The sequence below is a fragment of the Sordaria macrospora genome, chromosome 2, assembly GCF_033870435.1.
Source record: "Sordaria macrospora chromosome 2, complete sequence".
Classification (NCBI taxonomy): Eukaryota; Fungi; Ascomycota; class Sordariomycetes; order Sordariales; family Sordariaceae; genus Sordaria; species Sordaria macrospora.
The window spans coordinates 2,927,266-2,944,589 of NC_089372.1; the positions used below are offsets into that span (position 1 = coordinate 2,927,266).

The window sequence follows — 17,324 nt, forward strand, 5'->3', positions numbered from 1 at the left end:
CATCTTCATTTCTCTTTGGACCGTCGTGCATCCACCTCATATATGTACAATGAGCATTTGATAGCGTACTGACATGCTGCTCACAAACACTTCGCCTCACACTCGTCCGATGCCGGTTGCCGTTCTTACTGTTGACATTTAGAAAGCTCAACATTAAAGACACAAAGACCCCTTATCTTTGCCACACACATGATACTAGACTGTAGCAAAGAGCTGATATGCTCACTCAGGTGTATGAAGGCCCAGGAGCTTATAACCAGGCCTACATGACCTCTTGTCTAGAGGTACGTTTCTCTACCGTATAAACTCGAGAAATTGGACTTCGGGTAATCACGTTATAATTGTACGTGCGTACAAGCAGAGTTAAAGGTCTCGAGATGTCCGTCAGGCATGTAGTGTACATGCTTCTTTACTGCTTCTTTTCACCATTACTCTGCTTGTGCGTTGCTTACCCGAAGTCCAATCTCTCGAGTTTATACGGTACCTGTACATGTAAGTGTAAGAAGATGTCACTGGGGTTACGAGCAGATAGGTAAGTACTTCTTTGTCGTACCTGAAGAGCAACACAAAAGCGCTGACAAATCATAAGCTAAGAAGTACCTTGCTAACAGCCTTTTCCTCCGGGCATGGCTACTCATTGGTTCAAGATCAGCCTCAGCGTCGTCCGTCGTCCCCTCAGCCCCACTATTCCCGACCCTGCCGAGCACGGTTCAGTTCCAGCAGGTTTTCCACTTGATTCCCTCCGAGGGAAGCGGCGGGGTGCTGAGTGGCGACGGAGTCAGTCACCACCCCGGCCGCTCTGCCCACTGCCGCCCGTGGCAGGCAGGCCTTAGAGGTAGCTCCGTTCCAACTCGTGCCGTCAAACTGGACGCCTGAACTTGCACGCATCCATCAAGTATCATCACCATTATCGATCATCGCCCTTTCCAGTCGCCCTGCATAGTGCAACCTTAGAATCGGCCTCGGATTTCTGCCAGCACTCGGGTATTCTCTACTGCGGTCAGAACGATGCTGCGCAACGCGACCAAAGGTGCAGCGCGCCGCGCCGTCACCGAGCTCTCCCAGTACCCGAAACCCGGCGAGAAACTCCACGGCTTCACCCTTCTCCGGTCAAAGCATGTCCCAGAGCTGGAACTGACTGCTTTGCACTTGCAACACGACAAGACCGGAGCAGAGCATTTGCACATTGCCCGTGACGACAGCAACAATGTCTTCTCGATCGGCTTCAAGACGAACCCCCCAGACGACACCGGTGTCCCTCATATCCTGGAGCACACCACTCTGTGTGGCAGTCAAAAGTATGCGAACCCGGACGGCCGGCATTGCCTGGATCACTCGCGCTGACGTGGAATCTCATCCAGGTTTCCCATCCGAGACCCCTTTTTCAAGATGCTTCCGCGCACGCTTTCGAATTTCATGAACGCCTTTACAGCATCGGACCACACCTTCTACCCGTTCGCCACCACCAATGCTCAAGACTTCAAGAACCTCATGTCGGTCTACCTCGACGCAACTCTGCACCCTCTCTTGAATGAGACGGACTTCACACAGGAAGGATGGCGCATTGGGCCCGAGAACCCCCAGGCCCTTGTTGCGGCTGAGGGCAACGCAAAGCCCGAAGACAGGAAGCTTGTCTTCAAGGGTGTGGTGTATAACGAGATGAAGGGCCAGATGTCTGATGCCGCCTACCTCTTCTGGATCCGGTTCCAAGACCACATTTTCCCTGACATCAATAACTCTGGTGGTGACCCCCAGAAGATCACGGATTTGACATACGAACAGCTCAAGAAGTTCCATGCTGATCACTACCACCCGAGTAACTCCAAGGTCTTCACATACGGCGATATGCCGTTGGAGGATCACTTGAAGGAGATTGGTGCCCAGCTCGACGCTTTTGACAAGATCCGACCTGATGTGGCGAACCATAGCCCCATCGACCTTAGCAGTGGCCCTCGGGAAGTCAAGCTCTACGGGCCTATTGACCCTCTTGTTGACGCCAATAAGCAGTTCAAGACTTCCGTTTCGTGGGTTCTGGGTGAAACCAGCAACGTTGTGGAGTCCTTCTCGCTGGCGCTTATTTCTGCTCTGCTCATGGATGGTTATGGCTCGCCTCTCTACAAGGGACTGATTGAATCCGGACTAGGAACGGACTGGAGCCCCAACACAGGGTACGACAGTTCGGGCAAGCGCGGTGTCTTCTCCATTGGTCTGAGCGGTGTTCAGGAAGAAGATGTGCCCAAGGTCAAGGCCAAAGTGCAGGAGATTTTGCGCAGCATGCGGGACAAGGGCTTTGAGAGATCAAAGATTGATGGTTATCTCCATCAGCTTGAGCTCGGCCTTAAGCATAAGACTGCCAATTTTGGCATGTCTTTACTCCACCGCTTGAAGCCCAAGTGGTTTACCGGAGTAGATCCCTTTGACTCTCTTGCCTGGAATGACACGATTGCTGCTTTCGAGACTGAGCTTGCCAAGGGTGGTTATCTTGAGGGGTTGATTGATAAATATCTGGTCAACGACAACACTCTATCCTTCACGATGGCACCTTCGCCAACCTTCAGCCAGGAGCTTGCCCAAGAGGAGGAAACCCGCCTGAGCACCAAGATCTCGGAAGTCGTCAAAGCTGCTGGCAGCGAAGAGAAAGCCCGTGTTGCTCTTGAGGCGCGCGAACTCAAGTTGTTGGCCGAGCAAAGTAAGACCAACACCGAAGACCTTAGCTGCCTTCCTAGCGTGCATGTCAAGGATATTCCGCGCCAAAAGGACTCGGTTATCTTGAGACACGATAGCACATCAAGAGTCAAGACACAGTGGCGCGAGGCTCCGACCAACGGGTTGACTTACTTCCGCGCTATCAACCAGCTTGAGAACCTGCCGGATGAGCTCCGAAGCCTGATTCCCCTTTTCACTGATTCCATTATGCGTCTGGGTACCAAAGATATGTCCATGGAGCAGCTTGAGGATCTAATCAAGCTCAATACTGGAGGTGTCTCGGTCGGTTACCATTCGGCATCTCAGCCAAGTGACTTCACTCAGGCCACAGAAGGCTTGGTGTTCTCTGGTATGGCATTGGATCGCCATGTGCCAACGATGTTCGACCTCTTGCGCAAGCTGGTCGTAGAGACTGACTTTGACAGTCCTCAGGCGGCTCAACAGATTCGCCAGTTGTTGCAGGCATCGGCTGATGGCGTCGTAAACGATATTGCTTCGTCGGGACACGCGTATGCTCGGAGAGCCGCGGAAGCTGGCCTCACATGGGATTCCTTCCTCAAAGAGCAGGTCAGCGGTCTTTCGCAGGTAAAGCTCGTGACTAGTTTGGCAAGCCGGCCCGAGTCCGACTCGTTGGAGGATGTTATTGCAAAGCTCAAGCAAATCCAACAGTTCGCACTGGCTGGTAATCTTCGCACCGCCATTACCTGCGACAGTGGAAGTGTCTCTGAAAATGCCAAGGCGCTCTCGAACTTTGTTAACTCGCTGCCTTCGGAAGCGATGACTTTCCCGAGCCGGGGAGCCCCCAAGTTTACTCGTGATATCAAGGCGTTTTATCCCTTGCCCTATCAGGTTTACTACGGCGCCTTGGCTATCCCTACGGTTTCTTACACGTCTTCCGAGGGTGCCCCTCTCCAGATTCTCTCGCAGCTCCTGACCCACAAGCACTTGCATCACGAGATCCGTGAGAAGGGCGGTGCCTACGGTGGCGGATCTTACGCCCGCCCTCTTGATGGTATCTTTGGCTTCTACTCGTACCGCGACCCGAACCCCGTCAACACGCTCAAGATCATGCAGAATGCTGGTCAATGGGCGGTCGACAAGAAATGGACTGATCGGGATCTTGAGGATGCCAAGATCTCTGTCTTCCAGGGCGTTGACGCTCCCAAGGCTGTCAACGAAGAGGGCATGGCTCAGTTCCTCTATGGTATCACCGACGAGATGAAGCAGAAACGCCGCGAAGAACTCTTGGATGTTACCAAGGATCAGGTCCGGGAGGTGGCGCAGAAGTATGTTGTCAAGGCTCTTGACAACGCCTCTGAGCGCGTTGTATTCCTTGGCGAGAAGCGCGACTGGGTCGACAAGTCTTGGGCGGTCAACGAGATGGACATCAACGGTTCCGCCTAGAGCACTTCATCAACAGCTGAACATGGCCGATGTTGATGAGGTTGGCGGTCTTGTATTTGTAAAGTGATATGTTGAATGATACCCTCCTCCAATACAAAAGGCACAACGATGCAGTGCGGACCCGGTGGGCTGCAACGACACTCGGCTCCAGTCAGCGCTGCGATTTTCCGGCTGTATACTGATAAATGGGTTTTAGATTTTTGTTCCCTCACCGTCCTTTTTTTTTTTTCCTCTTTTCTTCTTCCCTTTGTCATGAAACAGCGCCAGCTACGATACGCTTCAACGCCTGCTCAGTGGCGTTGATGCCACAAAACGGTGCGAGATCAAAGGTGACAGGGAATCGGCGTTCTGCGCCTTGAGGCCCGGCCGAGGGCTCGTTCTTTCAGAACCGTCTTCCTCAGCTTTGGACGTGCGGACTAAAGAACAGAGTACATGCTTCTGCTATCGTGAGCCGAGTGCTTAATGTCGTGATATTCCCTTGTTTCCTAGCTTACGTCATCAACACTCGTCAGGCGAGATAGCCGAAGCATTTGGGCCATGACAGGTTGCCTCTCTCGCCTCTGAAGAGTAGCGGCCCTACGCTACAACCACAACGACGAGACATGTCAGGCTGCGTCGTGGTTGCTTCTCTGCTGACTCACATAATCAGCCATCCTTATTGGCATGCAGCCTCGCCAGGGGCAGAATCGTAGCAGACCAATGATTTCGGTCCGTCTTGAACAATGATCGTCGTTGAAGTGAGCCCAGGGGTGCGGCCAACTACATCAATGACCAAGCCACAGCATGCTTCCGCGCATGCGCAACATCAATCTTCTATTACTCGACAACAAGCAGATTAGAGAGCGTTTCATGCCGTCTAGGAGACGGAAGTGTGTATCAGATAGCAACAAAATCTAGCACGTAAAGGGACTCGTGAAGGCAAGCTTGTTCCAAACCATAACGTGTGCTTTTGAGGAAGCGGCTCTCCAGTCATTTTCAACCATCTGTCTTCCAATTGTTCGAATATCGTACCTTTTCAGAACACCCCCTTGATCAAAGCTGCTGTCTATAAGGCACTATTCATAGTGTATGCAGTGACAACCGCGGGGATGGTTGATCGCAAGGCACAGGCGAGTCGGCAAGATACCGGTCGACACGGGTTGGGTCGCTTGCAGATGCAACAGAGGCCTACTTGGCGGTTGAGTGAAAAGTGGGACCTTTTGTCAACCCTCTCTTATAAAAGAGGGGGCTGAGAAATTCCAGAACAGTAAAATATTTATAGGATAGACTCTATACTATTTCCCTACTAAATCATCCTATCTGCATTTACACTACTACATTGAATATCAATATTTATTAATATAATATAGCTGTAAAGCCTAAAATATTGCTCAATTAAGTAGAAAGTAAATAAACTATCAAATTGCATATCTTTTTATTAATTTTTTAGTACAGGTGCAAGTAAAAGTATAAGTGCAAGTGTAAATACAAGTATGGGTACTTCTTCTATTATTATTGACTTCTTTCGTATAAGTATGTTTCTTATACGTATAATCTCTTTCCTTGCTTTTATTAATGCTGGACTATTGCATCACATGTACGATTAGATAAGATTGAGCATGGCTATTATCATGCTTATCCGCGATCAATTGATTGATAGGTGACTGACCGTGCTATACTTATAGTATGACGCTGCGCTAGTTACGACGTGAGGTTCCATATTAAGTAGGTTATACGATAAGATAAAGAATGCCTATAAGGGGATTCCTTTATAGGCCAGTCTTCAGTTGCGTCTTTTTTCTTAATAAAAAATTTTTTTTTAATATTATAAATTGTGTAGTAGTTCTAGTATTATTTCATTATATAGTAGTTGTAGTATTATGTTACGAACTTAAGAGAACACAGGGGCTAACCAGGGCGCTGGTAGCACAACTAACTCAGAAGAGCTAGACTGTGCAACCCCAAGGACGAAAAGGTTTACGATCTGCTAAAAAGTGAGCCCGCGAACTCATCACCATACACTAGGGGTTCACGGTTACGTGAACATCCGGAAACAAATATCTTGCAGAAGGCGAGGAGGTATAAAAGAACGACTGGAGAACTTATATTATCAGATAGCTCGACAGTAGTCCATAGATCATTATCACCAAGACTAGTATTACAAACATACTTGTTGTGAACCTTTTAGCTTCACTAAACAGCAATGATAGTTATTACCTTCAGCTATCCTACTTGAGTAGATTAGACTGCCGTTCGTCACATATTGTTTCATTATATAGTAGTTGCAATTAAACGTTTAATAACTTATTACAAGTAGTATATTCTTCGTACTCTTTTTTAGTAAGTTCGTAGACTGTCTCTATTACAAGTTTGTTAGTCCGATTATAATGTTGTTTATTTAGTATAAGACGTATGACGGCCTGGTCATCCGTCGCAGCTATATAAGACTACTTGAGCGACTAAACTGCCAGCTTTGGTTACTTGTATCCTTTTGCAAGAACATGGTCTGGTTAGTGTAGTGGTCTGCCACCACCGTGACAGGATGTCAAATTTGCAAATACTCAAATCCCTCCTCCCTTCTCTTTTTAATTTTTACGATTGTTCGTTGAAAAATAGTATTATAAAATGCTTTTATACTATTTCACTTGCGTTAATTCGCATTAAATAAGTATATTGTGACAGGCTGGGGTGCATATGCCCAGACGGCCAAACCTACAAAAGATAGGACGATGTTCTGCTTGCAAGGCAGACACTATATAGCCAATGTCAACCTGTGACATATATAAAGCTTTTATATTATTTAAATCTAAATTTTATTACAAATTTTGATACAAGAAATAACCCCGTAATTGCTTATCGCAAGATAACTATTGCTCCCCTCTTTTAGAAATATTAGTTACTTATTGCAAAATAGTTTTAATAGCTTTATTTCTTGGTTACTTCCTTTTACTATTATATAAATAGTTAGTAGTTGCGAGCTAAATAATTTATATTGATGTTTTACTAACTATTAAGTAATTGATCAATGTCACAGAATACACTCGGGTGCCTCTTCTGGAACAAACTATATAAGACCACTTGAGCAACCGAACTGCCAGCTTCGATTACTTATATTCTTTTGGAACATAGCCTAGTAGTGTAGTAGTCCGCCAGCACTGTGACTAGTAAAATATTTAGCTTGCTCTACTTTTATTATATTTTAATATGGTAAATATACACAACTTACTAGTAATAGTAGCAATTTCTTTAAAAGTCGGCTGTCACACGGACATTTTCTCACAATTCTAGGTTAGATGTTCTGGGGCTTAACAGAACCTCAACACTGCATTAGCCTTAACTGCTGATGGCGCTGAGCATTATCCTAAGGTTCTCCTTTCATCACAAGGTGAGAGGACACCGTTAGGGACATGGTGAGATATGCACTGTTATACAATGTGCATGAAAGACAGGTCAGCCCGTGCATACGTACGTGCAGCTCCAACTGGGCCACAATGACGACCAGACAGAGGCCGATGCTAGAGGAAAAAAGGAGAATAGGTGAAAAGCACTCAGGAAGATCCAAATGAAGACCGCTAGATAAATACCTCAAGACATTAGGCAACAAGGCTTGGTACACACCTCAGTACGTACCACATCTCTTTGATATAAGAAGGCCTTAAAACCCAGCCTTTGGTTGAAGGTTAAAAGAATTAACAAGGCTTTCGAGACCAAAGTAGTTTATTAGCTGAATTGAACTACTGTTTCAACCCAGAACACTGCCCTTGTCACATTAGCAGCTTAAATAATATCATTATTTAAAGATAATTAATGTAGTCGCGAGCAGCGAAATATATACGGACGCTTTTATATCTAGTTAATATATTGCCTACTTTCTTAAAGTAATAATTAAAATTAGTAAGTATTGTCACGGCGCTAGCGGACCACTACATCACTAGGCTATGTTCCAAAAGAATACAAGTAACCGAAGCTGGCAATTCGGTCGCTCAAGTGGTCTTATATAGTTTGTCCCGGTGTCACAATGCTAGTGGACCACTATACCACTAAGCTATGTTCTAAAAGAATATAAGTAACCGAAGCTGGCAGTTCGGTCGCTCAAGTGGTCTTATATAGTTTGTTCCAGAGGAAGCACCCGAGTGCATTCTATAACATCTGGAAGAGGCACCTGAGTGCATTTTGTGACAGTGCGGCTTTAATAATAATTTAAATAGTAATAATAGAGTGTAGTAGTTGTCTGAAATTATGATATGAATGAGTAGTTTTACGTAGCGTTAATGTAAAGGCACGTAACGGGCGAGACAGGGCTGCAGCGTTGTTAACGTTCAATATAGAATTTATGACTAAAGAATAAAATAAAAAGTAAGAGTTACGTACGCGGCTGACGATAGAAGATATACTCTTAAGGCTAGCCGCGCCATGGACTTACTCTTTCTTATCTAATCTACAACTAATTATATCTCTCGTATCTATGCAGCTTATCTGGTAAAGCATGACCCGTCTAGCCGGGCCATAACAGTTAATAGTAGATTTGATATAAGACCAATTAGCACTATCTTATAAATATTTCGCTATTTTGAAATTTCTTAATCTCCTCTTTTATGAAAGAGGTTGATAAAAGATCCTACTTTTCACTCAACCGCCAAGTAATTGCGCGATTTAATTAGTCTTTTTATTATCTACCGTCGTTGTACCATCTTGAAATCGGCGATGTTGTGTAACAACATCCTGAGTGCAGTTTTTGTGTGATACAGTGATACCATCGAACTAGAAAGCCACCCTATTCCAACGGCGTTGCTCAATATCGCGCTATAGGTGAGGGGTTCATAGCCCTCGCCCATGACACTTCCTCTTGTCTCCATTCTCGAAACCCAACCTAAAAAACGCTATCTGCTCACGCGGTCCGCATGGCGGCCCGGCACAGAATCTAGAACTTCCCCGGAGAGGGATATCGGACGCACGCTACAGGTTTTGGCAGCGCACGGAGTTGCGGTCTGAAAGTCCCTCGTTTCAAAGACTCTCTGGGATTGCCCGAGAAATGGACATGCTATCAAGCGGCGAGATAGGCGCAAACATGGGATGAAAGGGGTCCCGACTTTCACAGTCGTCGTCACATTTGATCAGTCCAAGTGTAAATAAAGAAGGCTTCGGGCAGGTTTTGCGAGGTCATGGAAGTGGAAATCAGCCACGAAGAGACAGCAACGATCACCAATTCAAATCATGACGGAAGACACCGAATGCGGCCGATGCTTCTCAATGCCCAATGTCTGTCCAGCAAAAGCGTGATTACGAGAGGTTGCGGGCAGCAAAAGGTGGGACCCCTGCCATGTTCTCTGGCTTCTCTGCTGCCTTCTGCGGCTAGCTGGGTAGCACCAGGTGCCATACGTGGTTAGGGTAAATTCTGCAGCGCCGATTGGATTTTTTTCTGATTCTTCGTTGGAGAAAAAAACACGAAATGGAAAACGATCGAGATGGCGGCCGGGGCTGGACGACGGGGGCTCCGCCGGCGTCCTAGGCGACTAGACCACACCAGGGCGATGTCCCTTTTTTTGTGGGCGGAAATCAAGAAAAAAAAGTTTTGCCAGCAGGATGAGGAGCACAGCCTCCGGCCTGCTGGTCTCGCTTTCCTTCACGCAGTGCCAGAGATGCCCCGTGCCCTGCCAATTGCCCTCTTCCCGCTCCTTTGCCTTGACCACAGCAGGCTTTTTGAGGTTCCATCTTGTGTCTCCCCACCTCGAGGTCCGCCTGCTGCACATTGGCATTGTCCAGCGGTTGAATTGAGCCTGGGCCCCTCCACTCGACAAAAAAACGAGCGCACTCGGCAACTCACAATCAGCAGCAGAAAGAAATCGTTGACCTCCCGCCCCGGCCCGCCGAGTCCAAGACCCCCCGCCCTCCTCCACCCCCCTGACGCCTGATTCTTTTAACCTCCCCTCCTCCACGCAACCGTTTTGACACTTTTCCTCTCTTTCCTTCTCTTCTCTCCTCTTCCCTCTTCCTCATCTGCAACCATTGCAACTACACACGTAGCCCCCTTCATTCCAGACACTCTATCCAGTCCACAGCTTGCTTTCTTGCGCGATAACGGGTAAGTCAATGACGGTGACGGCGGTGTGCTTCCAATTCCATCCCATGATTCTCGAATGCTCTACCCTCTGATATCCAGCCACACCCGACCCGGATCACATGTGTGCTCCAAAGAGTCGGGATGGAAGCTCTCCCGGCTTTCTCTGGGTCTGCGCCCCGTAGAGTGGGGAGCTCTTCCATGTGGCAAACCCGACCTGTCGCGGACTGCTCAAAAAGGCTGGCTTGGCCGACTACCCGACTCGGAGTCTGCGTCCCAGACTACCTACATCCCAGTGTCATCATAGTGTGGAGGGATCATCACAACTCCCAACCTCCAAGTCCAACACAACTCTGCACACATTCTTCACAGATTCTTCACCCTCTTTGCCCAGCTTTCTCTCTGCCTCTCCACGACTTGGTCACGGTCAAGTTGCTAACATATTACGCCCATTATCAGGACGGACACGTCGTCGTCGTCGCCATAGCATCCACCTCCCTTGACTGCCTTTGGTCTTCTCAAAGGCAACCCTATATAACACGGCTTCCTCGGCCGTAAAGCTCGTCTCGGACCAAGATTTCAGCCTCAGAAAGACCTTCCACATCATCAACGTCGTACCTCCCCCATCCGCTCCTGAGGGTCTCTAAGAAGCTCGACGCTTTCTTTTTCGACCTCTCTCCCAACCAAGGACCTGAATACAGTCCCAACCGTCAGCTGCCGCATAGGACGAGTTCTGCGGTTCTTCCTCTAACGGAGGAAGAGTCGAGGAGGCCTCGTCAGATCGCTCAGGGATCAGTCTCGTACCGACACCGACCCCCCTAAAACCAATTTTCGAGAAGCACCTGTTGCTCCTTTTGACAAAGACACATTAACTACACAACAAATCTAAAACCAACAACAACCAACAAGCACAAACTCCCCCCTCCTACCGGGAACCTCCGAAACCTCGCAAAACTCCACTACCAACTCTCGATCTTATCCCCCCAGTTAAATCTTGGGATATGGTTATGCCGACTGTTGTCTCCGACCGCATGGGCACTATCGATTTCATCGATTATACAAACAATCATGTCTTTTCAAAGTGTCAAACCGACAGTTTGAACATCATCAAAAATGGCTCCTTGAAGCACGATGATTACCTCCGCGGCCTTGCCAATGGCAAGTTAGTCGCCAAACAACTGATTGGCGATGCCCTCCGCCAGCGTGTGGAGAGCATTGACTACGAGTTCTGCGAGCCCGGCGATGAGGACACCTTCTTTGTCGCCGATCTCGGCGAGGTCTACCGCCAGCACCTCCGCTGGAAGTTGAACCTTCCCCGCGTCAAGCCGTTCTATGGTGAGTATTTCCACTTACTTGGGCTCCGTATCGAGGAATCAACTTGCTGACTTTGATGATTTTTTTTCCAGCTGTCAAGTGCAACCCCGACGACAGGCTCTTGCGGCTTTTGGCCGCTCTCGGCACCGGCTTCGACTGTGCCTCCAAGGCCGAGATTGAGCAAGTTCTCCGCATGGGCGTCGATCCCTCTCGCATTATCTATGCACAGCCGTGCAAGACCAACTCCTACGTGCGCTATGTCGCCCAGCAGGGCGTGCGCCAGATGACCTTCGATAACGCCGATGAGCTGCGCAAGATTGCGCGCTTGTATCCCGACGCCGAGCTCTTCCTCCGCATCCTTACCGACGATTCTTCGTCCCTTTGCCGTCTCAGTCTGAAGTTCGGCGCTTCCCTCGACTCCACCGACGGTCTCTTGGGCCTTGCCCGCCAGCTGGGTCTCAGCGTGGTTGGCGTCAGCTTCCACGTTGGCTCTGGCGCCTCTGATCCCACTGCTTTCTTGAAGGCTGTCCAGGACGCTCATGTCGTCTTCCAGCAGGCCGCTGCTTATGGCTACAATCTCAAGACTCTTGATGTGGGTGGAGGCTTCTGCAGCGACGATACTTTCGAGCAGATGGCCAGCGTCTTGCGCGCTGCCCTCGATGAGTACTTCCCGGCCCATACCGGCGTCAACCTCATCGCTGAGCCTGGTCGCTACTACGCTTCCTCGGCATTCACCCTTGCCTGCAACATCATTGCTCGCCGCACTATTCAGGACGGCTCTGCTGTCTCGGTCTCCGACTCCTCTTCTTCCATGAGCGACGACGGATCGATGAACAACGGCGACGCCAGCTACATGGTCTATGTCAACGATGGTCTGTACGGAAACTTCAGCAGCATCATGTTCGATCACCAGCACCCCGTGGCCAAGATCCTCCGTGCTGGCGGCCGTACCATGTACGACTCTGTTGCTGCTCACGAGTCTGCTTCGGAGGACGCCATTGAGTACAGCATCTGGGGTCCCACTTGCGACGGCATTGATCGCATCACCGAGAGCATCCGCTTCCGCGAGATTCTCGATGTTGGCGACTGGCTGTACTTTGAGGATATGGGTGCCTACACCAAGTGCTCGGCCACCACCTTCAACGGTTTCTCCAACGAGCATGATGTCATCTACGTCTGCAGCGAGCCTGGTGCCCTGGCTCTCATGGAATTGTAAGGTGCAGCCTTGCATAACAGATAAGGCCCATTCGAGGTTCCTTGGATAGGGGGAGATGTGTGCTGTTGTTGTTATTTGCGCAGGTGGAAGTTCATGCAAAACAAGTTGAATTTCTTTCGTTGGCTCGTTTGGGCCCCCTTTGTTATAGAATTTGCTTTGCATTTTGGATTATCGACAAAAAGGGGGCCTAGGAAAAGATGGAGCGCAGTGTTGGATCAACCTCAGGGTTACAAAACAAAAACGTGGTTAGAGATTATTGGATGCAAAACAGCAGTTGGGTTTAGACATTAGAGGAATATGAATGCGTTGGCCCCCATCGACCTTTGACCTTTGAATTTCCATTGTGATGAACACAATGCAGGTGGACGTTGAATATGGCAGGAATTATGTAACGAGGAGGTGATTGCGCTTCTATAACTGTGTCATGCTGAAAGTGTCACGAGGTAGGTGAAATGTACGGAGTGCCCTCGTGCGACCAGCGTGTAAGTCACGGCTTTCCTTATTCGACCCAAGGTCAATATTGTCATGGTTTCGGCGGCATCCCATCCTTCCCGTTCATGTCTTATCTCCCCGCCTTCCAATCTTCCCACCCAGGGTTCAGCTCACCCAATCCCACTCGGTGATTCGCTGAACTTCACATGTGCTATCACGAGCTGCGCATCATTGTTGCTGGGATTTCGGATGAAACATCGATAATTGATGATTCCACTTCGCAAGCACGTCGTAGGGGATGTTTATATCATGTATGTCTCGGTACAACCCAGCATCCGTCCGGTCTTTCCTCCCGTTCTCAAGCATCAAGATTAGCAGAATGAAGATATGGAAGGGACTTTGGAAGGCGGAACATCCGATTGCTCCAAGTTATCGTACTAGCCGGCCATGCCGCCTTCCGTGTAACGACAGCAACCCGGCTTGGGAGGTCGGGGAACCTTGATGAGCCATCCGACTTGGAGGTGTTGGAGGTGGTGTCGAAAGATACTTGACTCCCAACTTTCCCCCCTTCTCCCCAATGGCTTGATACCTGACCTTTTCTTTTCCCTCTTTTTTCCTCCTGAGCTTGCCTTTCCTCCTTTTTCTTATCCCTTTTCTACAAACCTAATCACGTCTTCACTGTTTGCATCTACGGTCCTTTTCCATCCATGAATGACTGCAGTTCTCCAAGGAGGCAATCGTGACTGGAACGAGGGGAGAAGTCCGGGAAGGTGACTGAGCGGCAAGCAAGTAGAAATTTCAACGGCAACGAAGCTGGTACTAGCCAGCGCCATCCCGTTGTGTTTCGAAATATTTGAGGTTCACGCACGTATACCGAGAGAGAGACAGAGAGCAAGCCAGCAGTCATGGTCCGCAACGTCGTTGTCCTAAGCGGTAACTCACATCCGAAATTCGTCGACAGTGTCTGCACCTACCTAGGGCTTCCGCCGGCAAACCGCGTGCTGGAGAAGTTCTCGTCGGGCGAGACACGTTGCGAGATTAGGGACTCAATACGTGGGAAGGACGTCTACATCATCCAGTCGTTTGGGGTGGGAACCGACAGAAACGCGGTCAACGACAACGATAGATGCTCTTCGGCTACAGGAGCCACAGGTCATGTCACCGTCAACGACTACTTCATCGAACTCTGCATCATGATATCGGCCTGCAAGACGGGATCGGCTCGCAGGGTCATCGCCGTCCTGCCATTCTTCCCTTACTCCCGCCAGCCGGACCTGCCTTACGCCAGGACTGGGGCGCCGCTGGTGTCTAGAAATCGAGAATCGTCCATGACAGCAACTGAAGGCCCGGGCGGTGTCTCTTACACGTTCGAAAGCGTCCCGCCTACACCGGCCGTACATATCCCACGGACTGCTGGACTGACTAACGGCATGTCTAAGCTAATCAATGGTCTGTCCAACAATAGCATCACCTGTGGTATCGACATCCGTGACATGGTTAAGGCTCCAGCTACAGTGACGGTGACGGGACCAGCCAGCGATGATGGTAACAAGTCGTTGGGAGAGAAGCAGCCCCTTCAACAAAAAGCCAACGACAGGTTCACCACGCACGACTACGAGAACCCGACCATGGCGATGGCGTTCCAACAGAAGGCCGGGTTCAAGCCGATGATGGCGCAGGCGGGATCGTTGATTGCGGATCTGTTGACGTGTGCGGGAGCGGATCGGATTGTTACGTGCGACTTGCATGAGAGCAGTTACCAGGGGTTCTTCGATATTCCCGGTGAGTTTCATGTCGCAGCCCTCCTCCTGCATCTTCCCTTCCAAAGTCGGGCAAGGGAAAGTAAACACCCGTCTAACTTTCGGTCATTGCAGTCGATAACCTCGTCGCCAAACCTATTCTGAAGCGGTATATCCAACACCACATCGAGAACTACAAGGAAGCCGTGGTAGTCAGCCCGGACGCCGGCGGGGCTAAACGCGCCGCCGCCATCGCTGACAGTCTAGGTCTAGGATTCGCTCTCGTCCATAAAGGTGAGTATTTCTGTGAGAGAAGGAATCGAAAGCTCACATCCCTAAGTCCTTTCATCACTGCTGCACCGAGCCACATCCAGACTCGCCTCTTCATAACAAGGCAAACGACACTGACACTCTTTTTTCTTGTCCCGGTAGATCGACGCCCGCCGTCCATGCCACCCCGGCAAAATCAACCAAACTACCCAACAATGATGCTCGTCGGAAACGTGGCTGGCCGCGTCTGCATCATGGTCGATGACCTCGCCGATACGGGCAACACCATCACGCGCGCGGCCAAGCTACTCAAGCGCGAGGGGGCCGTCCAAGTGATTGCGCTCATCACGCACGGCGTGTTTAGCAGTGACGCGATACAGAGGATTAATGCGTCGGCGCTGGATCGGGTGGTGGTGACGAACACGGTGGCACAGGATCGGCATCTTGAAGCGTTCGGGGCAGCTGAACCTGGAGGGAAGAAAGAGCAGGTAGACAAGAATAAGAATGATGCGGACCCGCGAGTGGTTTGTGGCAAGTTGGAGGTGTTGGATATTGCACCCTTTTTTGCGGAGGCGATTAGGAGGATCGTGTTTGGGGAGAGTGTTAGCATGCTGGTTCGGGATGGGGATTGAGAAAGTGGAGGTGGTGGTCAAGGAAAGGTAAGGTAATGGGAAAACACGGCCCTGGGCGAGGGTAAGGTTAGCATGTACAGTATATTTCAATCTTGGGTTTCTTCTCTTCTCAGCGCCTGTATTTTTCTTGCCAAAATTGACCACTTTACCGGTCGTCAAAACCACAAACACGTTTTTATGCAGTTGAAGAAACTCAGTGGTGTATATAAGTTGACTGGTAGCTGTATGCCTGTATCAAACTTCGAAATCGGCATCTCATCTCACCCTTGGGCCTAAAGCCTAAAGCGTGGGGTAGAAATCAGCACGCTCAATCCATGCTCTCTGATGTCACTCGCCAATGCTGGAGTAATTCAGTGAAGACGACTGGTGGGGTTTAAACGATACGTATCAACAGGCGGGGGAGGCCTACCGTTGTTAAGTTGTGAGCAGATAAAGGGCTGCAGTTACCGTTCGTCTTTCAATCTGTCTAGAACGCATATCAAGAAACGAGCTGGAAATAGTAACAGAAAACGTTCCAAGTGTTTCGGTCCCTTGACTTTTGGAAAGTGGCATTGTCTAGATCTCGGATTCTGAACTTGTCCCAATCCGTTTTCGAACGTCGAATGGTAATAATGGTACCAAAGTGTACTTGGTAATGCACCCGTACGGAAGGTATGGTAGTAACAGAAGAAGTGCCGGGGCGAGTCTGGCCTCTGTCTCTTTCCGGGAAGCAAGCATGCATTCGATGCTGTTGACTTCGATTTCACACGCTGACGTTGGTTTCCACAAACGCGTTCTAAACGCGAAAAGACGCGCTCGAACCACCATTAAACGCGGTTTAAAAGTGGCTCCCTGTCTGCCCTGGTGGGGTCGGCTGCAGTGTGGTCCGCCCTGCGGATATGGTTTACGGCGGCCCCGCTTGTAACTTGGAATAATCTCCAGCGACAAGGCGGGAACTTCGTCTCCCTGTGGCAGTGAACCTCATGACAGGTTGACAACTTGGTTGACACTAGGAATAAAAAAGCAGCCAGTCGGGAGTCTTCAACAACACCAGTCAAACGCGTTGTGTTACCCCTGCCCCTTGCACTCAAAAGAACCGATGCTGGTACATAAAAACAAAACAAACAGCGGCATGTCTGCAGTGCCGGTGCAGGAGGAGGCATGGCCAAATGCACTGGAGACGGGACCGAACCAGCGAAGGGATGGACGAGGGCCTGCATTTGTGGTTGACTTCCGTTTTGTGGACCGTTGGCTTTGGGCCTATGGTATGAAAACAACAAAGACAACAACAACAAACAATCGCGAGAAGACGAGAAAAGAGAAACGGAAGGACGATATGCAGTGTACTAGGTTTGCCATCATCCTCACCGCTTATGAAAGAGACTTGAGTGACTCTTAAAATCTACATTCTCTTCATCCCCGAAGGGCAATAAACGAATAAGAGGCGGCTGTGGAGGACAAGTTATGTGGATTGGTCCAATGTTGCCGTCTCTGGCTACTACTTACAAACGAAACGGGCAAAAAGACGACGGGTTCTGCCGCATCACACCTCACTGCACGCACTTCAGTCCGATCAACCGACGGGAGACTCCATG

At 49.5% G+C, this 17,324-nt stretch overlaps 3 protein-coding genes across 3 annotated transcripts; all 3 read left to right on the forward strand.

Annotated features, from left to right (window-relative positions):
- The first annotated feature begins 744 nt into the window (after window positions 1–744).
- On the forward strand, window positions 745–4,349 carry SMAC4_03968 (uncharacterized protein). Its single transcript, XM_003348074.2, has 2 exons — window positions 745–1,298; window positions 1,362–4,349. The coding sequence occupies exons 1-2, from the start codon at window positions 1,009–1,011 to the stop codon at window positions 4,108–4,110; spliced, it is 3,039 nt and encodes a 1,012-aa protein (XP_003348122.1). The 5' UTR covers window positions 745–1,008; the 3' UTR covers window positions 4,111–4,349.
- Window positions 4,350–9,950: 5,601 nt separating this feature from the next.
- On the forward strand, window positions 9,951–13,047 carry SMAC4_03967 (uncharacterized protein). Its single transcript, XM_003348073.3, has 3 exons — window positions 9,951–10,171; window positions 10,607–11,482; window positions 11,554–13,047. Exons 2-3 carry the CDS (start codon window positions 11,149–11,151, stop codon window positions 12,675–12,677), a joined length of 1,458 nt encoding a protein of 485 aa, XP_003348121.2. The 5' UTR covers window positions 9,951–10,171; window positions 10,607–11,148; the 3' UTR covers window positions 12,678–13,047.
- A 636-nt stretch (window positions 13,048–13,683) lies between these two features.
- SMAC4_03966 (uncharacterized protein) lies at window positions 13,684–16,481 on the forward strand. The gene is made up of 3 exons (XM_003348072.2): window positions 13,684–14,891; window positions 14,984–15,142; window positions 15,281–16,481. The coding sequence occupies exons 1-3, from the start codon at window positions 14,015–14,017 to the stop codon at window positions 15,748–15,750; spliced, it is 1,506 nt and encodes a 501-aa protein (XP_003348120.1). The 5' UTR covers window positions 13,684–14,014; the 3' UTR covers window positions 15,751–16,481.
- Window positions 16,482–17,324: the final 843 nt, after the last annotated feature.